This window comes from Balaenoptera ricei, chromosome 13 (genome assembly GCF_028023285.1).
Source record: "Balaenoptera ricei isolate mBalRic1 chromosome 13, mBalRic1.hap2, whole genome shotgun sequence".
Taxonomy (NCBI): domain Eukaryota; kingdom Metazoa; phylum Chordata; class Mammalia; order Artiodactyla; family Balaenopteridae; genus Balaenoptera; species Balaenoptera ricei.
The window spans coordinates 61,112,173-61,129,467 of NC_082651.1; the positions used below are offsets into that span (position 1 = coordinate 61,112,173).

Genomic DNA, 17,295 nt, shown 5'->3' on the forward strand with positions numbered 1-17,295 from the left:
CAAATGGGTTGTTTTATGTCCTTTATATTGCATGTAAAGTTTTAGAAGCATATCAAACTAAGGACAGGATTAAATAAAATGAATACAATCATGCAGAGTTACTGGATATGTTATAAATAACATATCACCATGAATTTGTAAAGGAATGAAATGCATTTAGGGCAGTTTCTTAAAATAATGTACTTCATTTGTGACTTTCCATGTGCAGCTTGTTAATGAAAATCATGAGGTAGAGGCAAAATGTGGGCTTATTCCTGGTGAACTTAAACAATCGGAGCTATTTTGTACCCAATACCAAGAGGGGTTTGGGAATCATCTGTTAGGAAGACATTGTCACTCTATCTAGATGTGCCTTTGTTTGTTGATAATGTACTTATATACAATTTTGTCACAAGAAAAGTCATTAGTTTTATATTCTAGTAGAAAAACAAAGGATTTGGAGAATAAAGTCAACATATAGTGAAGAAAGCGCCATCTGATTTCCTATCCATTATACCAACTAAGAATAAAGTTTGTCCTTGGATTTCAAAATCAAATATTTCAATTAAAAAAAAATACTCTCAACTAGAAGACATCTGAAATCCATGGGTTATGGGATTGTATGAGCCCATTTGTGTGGGTACCTGTCTTAAAAATTAGTGTCTTTTTATACCTATCTCTGCTGCCCACTCTTTTTTTCTTGTTGTTGTTGTTAGATCACCTCTTTGTTATTCATTGGGAATGCAGTGTATGTTCTTTTTTTAGCTGAGTGTCATCAAGAATCTTCAAAAGCTATTGTTGATTTAAATCATACCATATCTGTCATGTTAATTGTTCTGTGAGTGCCAGTTAAAGGTATGAGGGCAAATTGTATGTCTGTATGCATGTGGGTGTATATGTATTCTTGTGTTTTTATGTACTCTTTTCAAAATCATTCAAAAGGCTTCCATTTCCTCCAGCTGTATTATTTAAGACTTTTCTCTCTACTTTCCCTACTAATAATAACTATGTTTATCTATTTTGTGGCACAGGGCAGTTATTATAAAAAAAATAATGAACTGATTGTACGGATGTTCAAATCAGTGATAATCATTAAAGACATAAAATTATAATTGAAATATTTGATGTTTCCTTTGGAAAGTACAAAGGGAGGCTTAGCTACATGTGATCTATCCTCTGGCACAAGTATTTGCTTTCCTGTGAATGTTGTTAGCCTGTGGAGATGAGATAATGGTGCCACAGAAGCTATCAGAATTTAAAACAAGATTTCCTTTGCTACTTCATTCTACAGATATTTCCTAGGAGGTTCTATGACAGATATTGTGCAAACACTGAGAATGCAACAATAAACACTACACATAATACCTGACCTCATGGAATTTCAGAGTTCAGAGAGAAAATATTTATTGAATATGCAATTACAGGGTCAGTGCTTGTTTCAAAAGGGCATGTATCAGGTGTCAGGAAAGCATATATTCAGGTGTCCTAATTTAACTTGGGGACATCAGGGAAGACCTCCTGAGGAAATAATGTTCCTGCCAAGAAAACTCCATTAATGAGTCATGTTTGGCTAAGGAAAGGTGAGAATGGGATGGGATGGGAGTGATGAAAATCTTTCAAGTAGAGGAGAGTACAAGTGCAAAAGTCCAGAGGTAAAAGGAGGGCTTTAGAAGAATTGAAAGAATTCTCATGGAAAGAGGAGAGCAAGGCAGTGACAGCCATGAGATGGGGCAGGGGAGGAGGGAAGAGACCAGATCATGGAAGTCATCATAAGCCTCATCAAGTGGTTGAGATTTTATCCAGAAGGCAATGGGAGGGTTATAATAGATGAGCGGCATGATAGGGTGTTGGCTGACATGTGGAGAATGGGTGGGATTGATTGCGGAGAGGATGCAGAGATGTCTGTTATTATATTATAGTAGTAATTGGGCAAGAGGTGATTTGCAGCCTAGATTTGGGTGGTGTCTGAGGAAGTAGATCATTTCTGATGCTAGGAACACTCTAGCATGAAAAACAGCGCAAGGAGCCACATAATTATAAAGTTGTCAGGAGAGGTATAATAGTGTAAATTGGTATGAGTGTTGCTCTACAAAGAAGTCCATAGAGCAAAGGGTATGTGTTTTTGAAAGTATTTAATTTGCTTATCAAATTACGTACATAAACATGTTCATTACATAAATCACATATAAGCCAAAATACATATTCATCAAGAATCATGCTGCCATAAGACAACTAATATTAAATTTTAGTATATTTTTCCAAATATATTGATATATGTATACAAGCACACAAAAGAGAACATAAAATGTACACACTTCTTGAAAACAAAGATAGGCTTGGAATTTATGCTATTTTATCCTTTTAAAAAAATTATCAATATACCAAAAATATGTTCCCATAGGATAAAATACTATAACATTTTAATAATTTCATAATACAGAGAGATAGATGTCAATGTTTTTATTAAACTTTATATTTGGTCCACTTTGGTATTTACATTTTCAATTAAATACTAATGTATGAAATATTTTCAGTCATATAAAACTTCGAAGGACATATTGATAAGGTCTAAATGATAGTTCTTTTCTCTTTCTCTAAAAGTGTGTGACTAATATGGTGGGTTTATTGTGGTAAGTATAGTGTATAAATAAAACTAGCCTAAGAAAACATTTATTAATTATTCTAAATTGAGAAAAATGTATCTTTTATCTTCCCTAGTAAAATGCTCCAGTCTTTTCTTGTGGGCAGTACTACCTACCATTCAACATTTCTTTCGCCTCTGAGTCCTCATGTGAGCTATTACCAAAATGTCTTAGTTCAAAATTCCACATTAGTTAATTTTCATAGAATAAAAAAACTTCTGGCAATATACACGATTGAGTGCTGAGATGGCAGCCTAGATTCTTCCTAAGTGCTTTATAGATCAAGAAAACAGTCATCTATTTGCAAGCATTATTCAAGGTCAATTTAAACTATGTTTTTATCAGATAATTTTTTATTCAAAGAATCAAGGCTCCCACTTAGTTTAGAGCTATGAATAGGGACCACTGTTGTGGCTTGTATTTGTTCCTGAAGTTATCATGCCTTCTTTAGAATAGTTTAATAAAAAGCAAATATTTGAGCATATACTTTTTTTCAAATGTCATATGCCTCAATCTGTCAAGTTTTAAATGAAACTGAAGGACACTCAAAGTCACTTTTGTCAAAGCCTTTTCCTATCATAACATATTTGATGATGCAAGATGTATTCCCTTGTGATGTCCAAGTGGTTGATAAACCAATTTGTGTGGAATATACAAGAACTATTCAGACTTTGTGGTTTCCTTAAATGAGATGAATAAGAATTTCTCTTTTCTGAATAGGACATAAAGTATGCTAGGCCTATTTTAGATGCTTCAGTGTGCCGAAGATGGTATTAAGTTTGGTGTTCATAAATTACTAATCTGGAATAAGAGATTGAATGTATTTTGAAAACTTAAACCTGTTTCACCTGAACATGTTTAACTAGTTAATAAGAAACATCAAAAAGACAAAACCCTGAGATCAATGTTCATTTTTTTGTAAAGCTATTATATGCTGTTTAAATTGGTTGTTCGGGTCTGTCTATAATATAAGTTTTAATAACCTAGCTCAAATGCAGATTTCTAATTTTCAATTAACATAGGAATAATTTTGTTTGCTAAAATAAAATAAATGAATGAATGACAAGTCTGAAACATGAAATGTTCTAGGTAGAACTTTTTAAAATTCCAAATTTCAAAAAATCATGTGGCAACTGTATAGCTCAAGCTTTAAGTATTAACTTTTAACCTTTGACCTTACAGATTTTAACCAATGAAATGTCTCTTTAAACTTTAAAGGAAACAATGATAACGAGCGCCTGGCGATTGCTAGACAGCGAATTCCATATCGACTTGGTCGAGTAGTTGATGAATGGCTACTCGACAAAGGTAAAAAACATTGATTAAAACTTCAAATAAAAAAATAATTTGAACATAACCAAGTAGTACTTCATTGTAACACTAATAAACATAAAAAATAAATTTTCCGTAAAACTAAATTAAAAACAAATTTAAAACAGTAAAATGTAGATAGTAATATTTGCATTCCTTGTATAATAATTTCTATACATTTTTAGACGTACCAGCTGTTTAATAATCTTACCCTGTTAACTTAAGGTTAAAGGGACTGTTAAATATAATCCACTAACTCAATCTATGAAGGTACTCACAGCAAGCATTAACCCAAAATGATAAATCATTTATAGATTATATTACATGTTCCAGCCTCTAAATTATTAACTAAAATATATGTAGTTCTGATATCTTCATTATGGTCCTGAAAAAAAAAAAAAAAACAACTCTTGGTTTAAACTCTAGGCATCTTAAATAGTGGGCAATATGGATTGCCAGTCAAAATGAAGTCCCTTTAACGTTTGCAACCTTCTAAGAGCATTTGGGAACAAGTCCTGATTAAAACTGAACTTAAAGTTGTGTGCATGCTTTTTATGAACAGAGAGCAATCTGCTAAAACTGGATACTCAATTTGATGATATTGGTACTGTTGTGCTGAGGATTGCTGTTTGATGGAAATGTGCCATAATTTCTCCATCGGTTTGTGTATCATTCCTGAAGCCGCTTTTTACATCTGAAGCTATATTTTTTTTCATTTTGTTTTGTTTTAATAGACTTGCTGAAAGCCAATCAGAAAAATCTTTTTGGATTTTTTTTGTCTCTGACACGCTCAGTGTAAATTATGTGTTTCTTTTCAGTGTATTTGCCGGAAAAACAGAATAATTCAAATAACAATGGACTATTGCCTTCAAAAAATACACATTTCTAAAGAAGAGCATATAGATACCTGTGGCCATTATGTGAATTATGAAATTTTTACCATAAATTTAAAATCAGATTTCAGCTGCTATAGATGAGTTTCTACCAGTGGTAATTTTAGAATGACAAATACTTGAAATATTAAATATCTCATTTTTAGTTAAACAATTCAGACTTAAGAGACCAACAGTATAAGATCTTGAGGTAAAAGGGGAAAGGAATCCACTAAAAATTAATTTATCATACATATCTTTGATTGGTCTTTTAGCAAAAGCACTACATTTACAATAAGTTGAGAATTTACAAGTATTTGCCAATGATTATGCATTCCATGGACACCTCATTTCTAAGCAATGAATTATGAGTCAAATGCCTCTCTTATAGTTTATTGCTCTCATTATCCACCCCATGAAAGATCTGTTTTGTCATCCTTTGTAGAATGTAGAGTTCACAATCAACATTTTTGCATGTATGTAATATTATTTTTACAGGGCGTCAGCTCACAATCTTCAATAGCCAAGCAACCATAATAATTGGCGGGAAAGAGCAGGGCCAGCCCTTCCAGGGTCAGCTCTCTGGGCTTTACTACAATGGCTTGAAAGTTCTGAATATGGCAGCCGAAAATGATGCCAACATCGCCATAGTGGGAAATGTGAGACTGGTTGGTGAAGTGCCTTCCTCTATGACAACTGAGTCGACAGCCACTGCCATGCACTCAGAGATGTCCACGTCAATTATGGAGACCACCACGACCCTGGCTACTAGCACAGCCAGAAGAGGAAAGCCCCCTACAAAAGAACCCATTAGCCAGGTGAGTACACAGATTTCATTTCTTCATTCTGGATCTGTGATTATGAAAGTGGACTTTTCTGCATATGTGTCTTTTCTAGAATGGGATTAATTTCTGATCTCAAGCATTATGGCTTTTTTAAGACTTGCTTAATATAATGGATTCAGTTTGAGGATGAAATGTGTATATGCTGTTGGTTTGTGGTTTGTGAACTTTTATTGATATATACCGCTTTGTGATGGTTTGTGTGTGGTTAGTTGATGGGCTTGATTCAATAATCTTGGTCTAGCCCAAGCTGAGGGGATTGTCTACTAATTACACAGGTTTTTCACTTTTTAAGTTAAATGAACAAGTCAAATAGTGAAGTATCTGAAAGGCCTTGTTCAAGCTCAGCACTTCATCAAAATAAAATAAAAGCAAATTTGAACAACTTAAAAAAGAAATTGCCTATAGCACTTCTATTGTATTTTGAAGTCTGAAAATTTTGAATTGGTAGGCATGTGGCTCTCATCGTGAATGATAAATCTACTATTTTACTGTCTATGGGAAAAACACACTGTTAGTTTATCTGAGGACAAAGACCCAAAATATGGTACTTAAAAACTGTCTTGGGCCAACATATTTCGTACATTATATAGCTAACTGCCCTCACCCATATTTCACTTCAATAAGCGTATTTTTCAATCTTATGTCTAAAAGTTTTGAAAAACAGAATTTTTAAATGTCACACTTGTACAACTAGGAAGTATATTTATTCCATCAAGATACACTTACTGCTTGCCTACTATGTGTCAGGCACTGGCTTAAGTATTGGCATTACATCAATGAAGAAGAAGAAAAAAAGAAAAAAAAAAAACACACCTGCCTCAGAGCTTTCATTTTATAAAGGCTTTTAGAATGCTGTTGAAATTCTATTAAATTCTATTAGATCTCTGTTGACATTTATAACCTTTGTACATATTCTATTGTTAATGCTTTCAGAATTGTGTGTTCTTCTTGGCCCAAACTTGATTGTTTGCTTTTGTTTTGTTTTTGGTAGTTAGTGAATGTCTCTAGTAGGTGTCATATAAAGCTTTCCAAATACATGATTCTTACTTTTCTAGAAAACCACGTACTAAAGAAGCAAGAATATCAACAATTATTTTTTAAATTGCTTTTATTTCAAATGTTTGAAATAGATCATGTGTCACATTTAGAAGGAGAGTAAAAGAAGATAAATTCTGTTCAGATCAGCACCCTATCTACTAATTAACATATGTTTACCAGAGAAAGAAGAAAATAGATTCTGATTTTTACTTTGAATAGGAAGGGGTGGGAGGAACAGAATAGAGGAAGAGAAAATGTCCTAGAAGAAGAGAGATGACCAAAAATTGTAAAGTCTGTAAATTTATAAATGTAGTATTTCATATTATACACCTATATGCATCACTTTTTTCTTTCTTCTCTCTCCTTTTTTAAAATTTGCATTTAGCCACGAAATAAAATGGGCTGTTTCACAGGGTGTTCATCAATATGTATTTACGGATCACACTACATGTGCCATACACTGTTCTAGGCACTGGGGATACATTAGGAACAACAAACAAAAAACCCCCTCCCTTACGAAATACACATTTTAGTAAGAATGTGTGCTTAGAGTATAATCATTTTGTTGATTTTTCTCTGTCTTGTTTGGGTTTATAAGATTGTTAATAATTGCACTTAGCCTCTTGGATAAAGACTTGTGTCTTTAGACAGATTTATGCATGCGCAACAGCTCTGTTTGATATTCTTTTCTAATACTTCACTAATGATTTGTTATTGTGGTTATTGGTTTATGGTTTATTTAACGATAAGCAGGTTATTAAGGCAAATCTGATATAGGAAAATGAAACACAGAACTATGATAGACTATTTCCTTTATGTAAAATAATTCATGAGAGGACATTCTAGGACATTCGGAAATAGAAATGTTCTTGTGAATAAAATTTGAAATGATCAGATTTTTTTCTTAGTAGTCTTGTTTCATCGTTAATGAAATTACAGCTGCTTAAGTTGCTAGGTAAACCAGATGTATCCCAAAATAAGGAAAGAATTATCAGCCTTACTTTTATGTTTTTTATCAATTAGTACTCGCTATGTATTAAGAAATTATGTTTTTTAAGTAAACATTTGTAAAATAGCTATTTCATTTGCAAGTTGAACACCTAGAAATGAAGAAATTAAAAATTTATGCATTTTATAATATTAACTAATGTAAAAGGAAAACAGTTAACTGCCCATTAATTACCAATGAAAAGAGTCTCTTTTATGGTAAGCTATAACATGTTTAAAGATAGCAGTGGTTTATGGAAGTAAATGATCTAATCAATTAATGATTACTTGGGTCATTTGAGGAGGTATTGACTTAAATAAAAGATTACTAGGTTCATTAAAAAATACATATTTTAAATCTTTAGATTTTTAACAGACCAATAACAACAATTAAATAATTTGGACTAATATACTGCAAATATTCAACAACAGTGTTTTAAAGTTGTACTAAAAGTTTTAAAAATTCTCTCTTAAAAGGATATGTTTGTGATTTGTGATTACAGGTAATAAGATGTGAATGTATGGGGGAAAAACTACTAGGGAAGAAAGCAAATTATTTATTTTTGAGTAACAGAATAATTTGTTGTAAATTTACTTCACTTCACAGTTGATTTTTATCTTGCCCTCCAACTACAAAGAGATTACTGATATATGTAGAATTTAAATGTTTGTTAGAATTGTCAGTCTTGACATTTAAATATGAAAGTGATTTGTAATGCTAATTCTAAGACTGTAACCTTTGACCTGCCTGCTTTCATCAACTGCCTTACCAAATTGTGTACCAGGGAGGGTCATTTTATTTTTCAAAAGCCACACTGGACTGTTTTCTCAATCAAGGTGTATTTTCCTCAGCGATAGCTACAATGGCAATGTACTTTAGGGTGATTGCATGTTTTAGAGCTATGGAAACAGATTTTTGGTCAAGCAGAATTACATTGGATTCATTTCAGATAGATGAGATGAGGTTTGTTCAGCCATCCTGCAGGGCAAGTAGTAGGGGAGAATTTTCAGTTTTCACAGCGTCAGAGAATATAAAAGAGTATTCACAAAATGTCATCCCATAAGATCCTGTTTACATTCCTACTTAGAAGTAAATATGCTTTAAAAAGAAAAAATAAAAGGTTTTCTTCTCTGAATGATGATCAATTTTAAGACTAATGTCTACTTTAGGAAGATATGATCTATGGCATGAAATACTGAGTACATTTACCAACCCTTCTGATTAAATGACTTTTAAAAATGTGAATATAAAAATATTAATAGTACTTTTTATATGGATTATATAAAGTTGATAAAAATTTGTTTTACTTATGATATCTAATATCTAAATGTTTCCGTAAGACCCACTCATCCTAAAAAAGAGAAACTTTCTATAAGGCTATTCTTGGAAAGTGAATATTTGCAAATAATTAACAGTATTAAGTTCTTCAGGATGCTGAGAGCTTCTTGGGATTTTTGATGGCTGAGTGTTCCCTCCTCTTCTGAATAATCTGCCAATGTCTTACAATGTATGTGTAGATTTACTTAAATGAGGAAAAGTAAGTCAACATGCAAAGGGCAATATTCATTCCCTTTGGTTGCCAGTTTGTAAAGAAAGGAAATTATTTCTTTTAAGATCAAGATTGTGAAATTTCTTTTGGTCTATGCTTTGTATCACATTTTGTGATATTGTGGTTCTTTCCTTCAAGAATATTTTACAAGTTATTTACATACCGTAGACAATATGGATCCACAGTAATGCCTTTTGCCTAGAAGAGGTATGGTAAAATAGAAAGATCACAGCAAATCAGGAGACCCGTTTCCAATCAACACAACCACCTACCTTTTCGTGTAACTTGGACAGATGGGTTAACCTCGCTGCACTTTGACCTTGCGCTCTCTCTAAAATAAGTGGGTTTAGGAATCTCTTGAATTGTTCTCAGCTCTAAAATTTCACTGACTCTAGTGATGATGCTCTTAATTAGGTCTTCTGATGCTTATTTAATAAAGCATAGATCTCACCCTTGACTTTTACACAGTGTGGCATGCATCTCAGTTGGCCTGTATAGTCCTCTTGTGCGCCTGGTGTACCGATGCAATTATTAATAGTATCCTTTTCTGACTCTCAAAAGCATCCCATTTTGGTCTGTAAATTATATTGCATTCTAGTTTTACAGCATATATACAATCTATCTTTGCAAGAAAATCATACTTCATAAGAATAATAAATAGAGAAGCCCTGTCCTTTCATTCAGAGCAGGAACTGATTCTGGTATCCTTACTTGGTTTCAAGAATCCATAGCCTTTTTCATCTTCTTCTCATCTCATTTCAAAAATCTTGAGAAGGGAGAGAGATTAAGGCTTTGAGAGATTCTGGTTTTTGACTGGAGGGACTATAGTTTGCAACTCTTAGTAAGAAATTAAATTGTAGACTGGGGCAGGATCAGTAAATATAAGTGAAATGTATTGGAACAATCTAGTTAGGCTTTTTTCAGAGTGGAGGTAGCAAACCTACTCAAGAAAAGGAACTATTGAGGATTTAAAACATTGGTAAGGGGTCAGGACGTGTATCTTCATTTCCTACTGAAGCCACTGGCATTTGATTCCTATGGAATGTTCCAAAAAGAATCCCAATTAGGATTCAAGCAAACAAAGAGTGTTTGAATGTGTCAGACACTGCTATTGCTTCCTGGTGGCTTTGGAGATAGATACTCCTAAAAAATTAATACTATTTGTTTGAAAAATGTAAGCAGAATGCACACATATTTCCATGAAAAATATCTAAAACTAACAAAAAACATATTGTAACTTCAAAGAACAAAATTTTATTTTTTAATTAAAAGTATTAATTAACCTTAGCTGTGGCTTCATTATTAAAAAATAACTGCATTACTTATAATTATGTGTGTTCCTGATAACCACTCTGCATTTTAAAGTACTAGTGACATGAATAATTAATTTTATTTTCCCTAGTCCAATCATTCTGCTGAATTCACTTAAACTAACGTACATTTCTACTGCAAATTTTAGTGCATACTGAAAAGAAAAACACTTGGGTGTAGATTTGAAAATATATACAAAGGCATATTCTTCTGAAACTAAGAAGAATGGTGCCGGGTAATAAAAGTGCAGCTCATTGTAATTTTAAATGTAAGTAAGCACTTCCGTTTAGAAGGTGTTTCCCCCCTCGTTGTGGGTAAGCAAAAGTTCTAGGATATATACATTTTAAAGAGTTTATTTTAAGAATTATTGTGTTCAGTGCATATTCTTTAGGGTCTGGAGGTTTCACTGGATGAAAAGGTGCTCTCTTGGTGGATGCAACCTTGGTTTTGAGACATCTTTGGACAAGGCTAGTTCTAGACAAAAATAGCCATCCATCCACCCATCCATCCATTTATTCACTTAACACATGGTTGCTGAGCACTTACTATATACCAGGCAATGTTCTAGTCACCGGAAATACAGCATTGAATAAAATTAGATTTTTCTGTACAAAGCTCACATTCTAGTTAGGGGAGATGGACAATAAACGTTAAAACAGCATACATGGGATGTCAAGTGCTATAGGAATAAAGCAGAAAGGAGAGAGGGGATGCTTGTACATTGGGGCTGGGGGGGAAGCATAAGACGGGAATCTTTTTTGAATAGATATGGAAAGATTATTAGTGATATGGCATCAATTATAAAAGAACATTGGGGGTGGGGGGGGGGCGGGAACTGTGTGCATGCCCTGCCCTGTGTGGTCCTAAGGACACAAGACACTAACTAATAAGTGTCTGGTTAATTAAATCAGAAAAGTAATCAAATTCTAGGGAATGTATGTGAATGAGGAAGAAATGAAGACTCAGAAAGTACAGCTTGGTATTATTCTTGTTATTTTACACGTGAGAAAAATTGAGGCACAGAGAAACTAAGTAACTTCCCCAAGGCTGTGCAGCCAGCTTCTTTTCAGAGTACGTTGGGGTGATCTGGTCCTCTGCCCTTAAATACGTCCTCTGTTCAGAATCTCATCACTTCCTGCCTTCTCATATTCTAAACTAGCTCAAACTTCTCATATTCTCACATTCTAAACTAGCTCAAATGATGTCCACCCAGGTGTCAGGCTGCTCTTTCGGAAATGCAAATATGGGCCTTAATACATCCAGGTATTTAGGACAAAGAGCAGATTCCTTGGATGATTGTCAGGGTTCATTCTTCACAGCTGGCCTCCTATCTGCCTCACTAGAAGTTTTATCTCCACTCCTCCACACTCTTTTCCCCTGATCCTGTTGCACTACCAACAGAAACCTCTAGAGGTCATGCTGTTTCACACCTCTTTGTCCTCTGCCTGGAAAGCCCTTTCCTTTTTTCACCTACCTACTTCCCTCCTCCATACTCCTCCCAATCTCTCTCAGTCTGATTCTGCCTTCTGAGAGCTAACAGTCTGAAGAAGCAACATTGGCAAGGGCTGTTAGGGGGCAGTATTGCACAGGGGTCAAGGGCAAGACTCCAGGGGCCTGAATGCCTACTTAAATCTCAGCCTTACTTTCCCTACATACTGGCTATGTGCCCTAGGCAAGTTAGCCTCTCAATACCTCTGTTTCCCATCTATAAAACGGGGATGCTGGTTTCATAAGCTTATTGTGAGGATTAAATGAGTCAATATAGTATGTGAACTATATACAATTACTGCCATTTGACAATTTGTATTACCAAAAAAAGAAAATTTCTTATGGTTCACCCTAAAATACTGAGAAGTAAAAAAATGTCTGACCCATGTAACCATTATACAAATGATAATTACGTTTGAAAAGCATTCCTCAAGTACACTGTATAAATTAAAGCGTCTTTCTTACCTTTAAAGATATTTTCTCTGCCCTTGAAAACAGCTCTGAATTGATGTTTCTAAATCAGAGCTCAAATGGTGTGGTATGTACTGCGCTGAATTCTCTATTGAATGTGTTTTCCACAAGGAGGCAGCACCATTCCCCTAGAACAAGGATGTGGGAAGGGGTGGGAGGCAGGAAATGATTCAGGGGGAGAGTTGTCACTGGCATTTAGTGGGAGAGGACCGTGAACACTAAATATACTTTATAATGAAGAACTATCCGCTATCCACTGATAGTGGGTAGTGAAGAACTATCTGCTATTTTACTCACCTCCACCCACCATCACCACCATCACCACCACCACCAACACAATCTCAAATCACTGTTGACGGAGCAACCCAGAAATTTCGTATACCTGTTTCCCAGCTGTTCTCAGACAGAAACTCCTTCATAGTATGACACTGAATATTGCAAATATGACTTCTATCACTGTCCTCAATAACATGTCTTGATTAAGGAGCTTAAAAAGTCACGATATCCTTTTTCAACTTGGAAATGAAAGACTTCAAGTACTTCCAGCTGTGAGTTAGACCAAGTTGGGTTTATGATTCTTGAAACAATTTCTTTTGATATCATTTTTATTACCATGGGAGAAATAGAATGACTTAAAACTCTGTATCTAATTAATATGTGGCAGTAATTTCAGTGAGCATTTTCTCAGAAAGGACTGTTGAGGTTGGCTCCCTTTCTGATATTTCAAGTCTCAGTTGTAGGACAAATGAATATCTTTTTATTATTAACAATGCTTTTTTTGCTTTCATGATATATGTAAAATGGTAAGTATTGTTCAATAAACTAGTATCAAGATTAAATTTAAATCTCTATGATTTTTTTTATTGAAGTAGAGTTGATTTACAATGTTGTGTTAGTTTCAGGTGTACAGAAAAGTGACTACATATATGTATATATATGTATGTATGTAGGTATATATATATACTTTTACAGATTTTTTTCCATTATAGGCTATTACAAGATATTGAATATAGTTCCCTGTGCTATACAGTAGGTCCTTGTTGTTTATTTGTTTATCTATTTTATATATAGTGTGTGTATCTGTTAATCCTCAACTTCTAATTTATGCTTCCCCCTCTGTTTCCCCTTTGGTAACCATAAGTTTGTTTTCTATGTCTGTGAGTCTATTTCTGTTTTGTATATAAGTCCATTTGTATCCTTTTTTAAATAGATTCCACATATAAGTGATATCATATGATATTTGTCTTTCTCTGTCTGACTTACATCACTTAGTATGATAATCTCTAGGTCCATCCATGTTGTTGCAGATGGCATTATTTCATTCTTTTTCATGACTGAGTAATATTCCATTGTATATATGTATACCACATCTTCTTTGTCCATTCATCTGTCAGTGGACATTTAGGTTGCTTCCATGTCTTGCCTATTATAAATAGTGCCACTATGAACATTGGGGTGCATGTGTCTTTTTGAATTAGAGTTTTCATGTTTTCCTGATATATGGCCAGAAGTGGGATTGCTGGATCATATGGTAACTCTATTTTTAGTTTTTTTTTTTTTTTTTAAACATCTTTACTGAAGTATAATTGCTTCACAATGGTGTGTTAGTTTCTGCTTTATAACAAAGTGAATCAGCTACACATATACACACGTTCCCATATCTCCTCCCTCCTGCATCTCCCTCCCTCCCACCCTCCCCATCCCAACCCCCCAGGCGGTCACAAAGCACTGAGCTGATCTCCCTGTGCTATGCGGCTGCTTCCCACTAGCTATCTATTTTACATTTGGTAGTGTATATATGTCCATGACACTCTCTCACCCTGTCACATCTCACCCCTCCCCCTCCCCATATCCTCAAGTCCATTCTTTAGTAGGTCTGTGTCTTTATTCCCATCTTGCCACTAGGTTCTTCATGACCTTTTTTTTTCCCCTTAGATTCCATATATATGTGTTAGCATACTGTATTTGTTTTTCTCTTTCTGACTTACTTCACTCTGTATGACAGACTCTTAACTCCATCCACCTCATTACAAATACCTCCATTTCATTTCTTTTTATGGCTGAGTAATATTCCATTGTATATATGTGCCACATCTTCTTTATCCATTCATCCGTTGATGGACACTTAGGTTGCTTCCATGTCCTGGCTATTGTAAATAGAGCTGCAATGAACATTTTGGTACATGGCTCTTTTTGAATTATGGTTTTCTCAGGGTATATGCCCAGTAGTGGGATTGCTGGGTCGTATGGTAGTTCTATTTTTAGTTTTTTAAGGAACCTCCATACTGTTCTCCATAGTGGCTGTATCAATTTACATTCCCACCAACAGTGCAAGAGGGTTCCCTTTTCTCCACACCCTCTCCAGCATTTATTGTTTGTAGATTTTTTGATGGTGGCCATTCTGACCGGTGTGAGATGATATCTCATTGTAGTTTTGATTTGCATTTCTCTAATGATTAATGATGTTGAGCATCTTTTCATGTGCCTGTTGGCCATCTGTATGTCTTCTTTGGAGAAATGTTTATTTAGGCCTTCTGCCTGGTTTCTGATTTTTTTTTTTAATATGGAGCTGTATGAGCTGTTTGTATATTTTGGAAATTAATCCCTTGTTGGTCGCATCATTTGCAAATGTCTTCTGCCATTCTGTAGGTTGTCTTTTCCTTTTGTTTATGGTTTCCTTTGCTGTGCAAAAGCTCTTAAGTTTAATTAGGTCCCATTTGTTTACTTTTGCTTTTATTTCCATTACTCTAGGAGATGGATCCAAAAAAGTATTGAGGTGATTTATGTCAGATAGTGTTCTGCCTATGTTTTTCTCTAAGAGTTTTATAGTGTCTGGCCTTACATTTAGGTCTTTAATCCATTTTGAGTTTATTTTTGTGTATGGTGTTAGGAAGTGTTCTAATTTCATTTTTTTACCTGTAGCCATCCAGTTTTCCCAGCACCACTTATTGAAGAGATTCTCCTTCCTCCATTGAATATTCTTGCCTCGTTTGTCATAGATTACTTTAACATAAGTGCATGGGTTAATTTCTGGGCTTTCTATCCTGTTCCATTGATCTATGTGTCTCTTTTTCTGCCAGTACCATACTGTTTTGATGACTCTAGCATTGTAATACAGTCTGAAGTCAGGGTGTGTGATTCTTCCAGCTCCATTCTTCTTTCTCAAGATTGTTTTGGCTATTTGGGGTCTTTTGTGTTTTCATACAAATTTAAATATTTTTGTTCTAGTTCTGTGAAAAAAATGCCATCGGTAATTTGGTAGGGACAGCACTGAATCTGTAGATTGCCTTTGGTAGTAGATGATTTCTTAAATTTTTATTATTTAGCGCCTATATTAAGTTTTCTTATCAGTTAGCATCACTGAAAAGTTCCCCAACAAGAAAAATATATTAACATCGTTAGGCTGGAACCTCAAGAGGAGATCTAGTTAATTCATCTGCCCCTATACAGCACTAACCAAACAGTTTTCACTGTCTTCTCATCATCACTGTTCTCTTTATGTAGGCTCTCAAGCAGACAAATAACACCAGTGTTAACCAATAGTTTCTCCAGTTAGCATAGTAAATGATAATTAAAACAAATCAAAACATAGCAGTGTATATTTGTTTTTATTAACTTACTTATTTTCAACCATGATGTATGTTGCCTATAAATCTGCAATACTTTTATTTAAAATTATGAATTAGCAAATATCTTTTGTGTACCTAACATATAAAATGCACTTTGCAAGGTATTGAATTCTTGAGGATGAGTGTGAGGTACCTAGAGATACAGAGTTGTATAACAAGAACCAACCATTTCTCAGATATGTAGAGACTCCATACATGAATTATAAAGTGCCCTAAATCAACAATAGCAAAGCTTTTGTACATCACAGATGTACAGTCTATTATTAATGGCATCACTGGCACAATTGAAACTCTGAAACAAATTGAAAGGACGGAAGATATTTTAGTATTTTTTTAATAGCAGGTGATTTGAAGCAACACCCTTTTATTACTTAACATGTTCTGAGTGTTGGCAATGTGCTAGACACTACCCTGAGTCTGAAATTACCCACATTCTGTGGAAAGCTTTTTCTAAAATAAATGTTATCATCTGTCTGTAGGTTTGATAGGGTAGCTGGTGGTGCAGGCCCCTTTTGTCCTCTTTTAGGATTTTCCTAGTCAAGAGAGATCTGGAGGCTCCCCTGAAAGGCATGTGGCGGAGCCGAATCACCTCTGTCCCTCCATGGAATAAATACTGTGCTGCTGAGGAAGCCTGGATACTGTTGGTTATGTGTGTGAACTCAATGTTGGACTATCGTATGGAGTAAAATATGAGCCAATAATCAAGGGAACTTTAAAATCATGTTTATCGTGATGACAGATTCTTTGTATCAGCTAAATTTACATGAGCAAACATCTTAGTGTAGCATCTGGCACAAAGTAGGTGGTCATTTTTTCCTTCCTTAGCATCCTCGTTTCCATTCTGCCACCACTCTTCTCCTTTTTTCCTTTCTTCCTTCCGTGTGCTAGACCCTATTCTAGGCATTACAGATGCAAAGAAGATGACGCAAATCTCAAATAAGAGAAATGGGCCTGAATTTGATCAACACCATCCAAGGACTATGTAACAAATATATTCAGCTATAGATTCCCTGAGATACTGGCAGGTAACCACACGAGGAGTCTCTATCTGCTGTAGCATGTTAAGCCAGCTCTTACGAGATCTTCACTAAATGTAACCCAGCATTAAACATTCAGCAGGAAAACTTTGGACCTGGAACTCTTGAGGGAAGCTTATTTTCATATTTTCTACA

At 34.6% G+C, this 17,295-nt stretch overlaps 1 protein-coding gene across 19 annotated transcripts in view; it reads left to right on the forward strand.

Annotated features, from left to right (window-relative positions):
* The window catches only part of NRXN1 (neurexin 1), a 1,117,469-nt gene that overhangs the window by 975,980 nt on the left and 124,194 nt on the right, over nt 1-17,295 (forward strand). For 13 of the 19 annotated variants that reach the window (XM_059942818.1, XM_059942803.1, XM_059942804.1 and 10 more), the window contains 2 exons: nt 3,840-3,929; nt 5,303-5,622. In XM_059942818.1, the coding sequence (XP_059798801.1) occupies nt 3,840-3,929; nt 5,303-5,622 (410 nt within the window). The remainder of the gene's footprint in view (nt 1-3,839; nt 3,930-5,302; nt 5,623-17,295) is intronic. The other 6 variants (XM_059942813.1, XM_059942814.1, XM_059942817.1 and 3 more) reach the window with 1 other exon arrangement.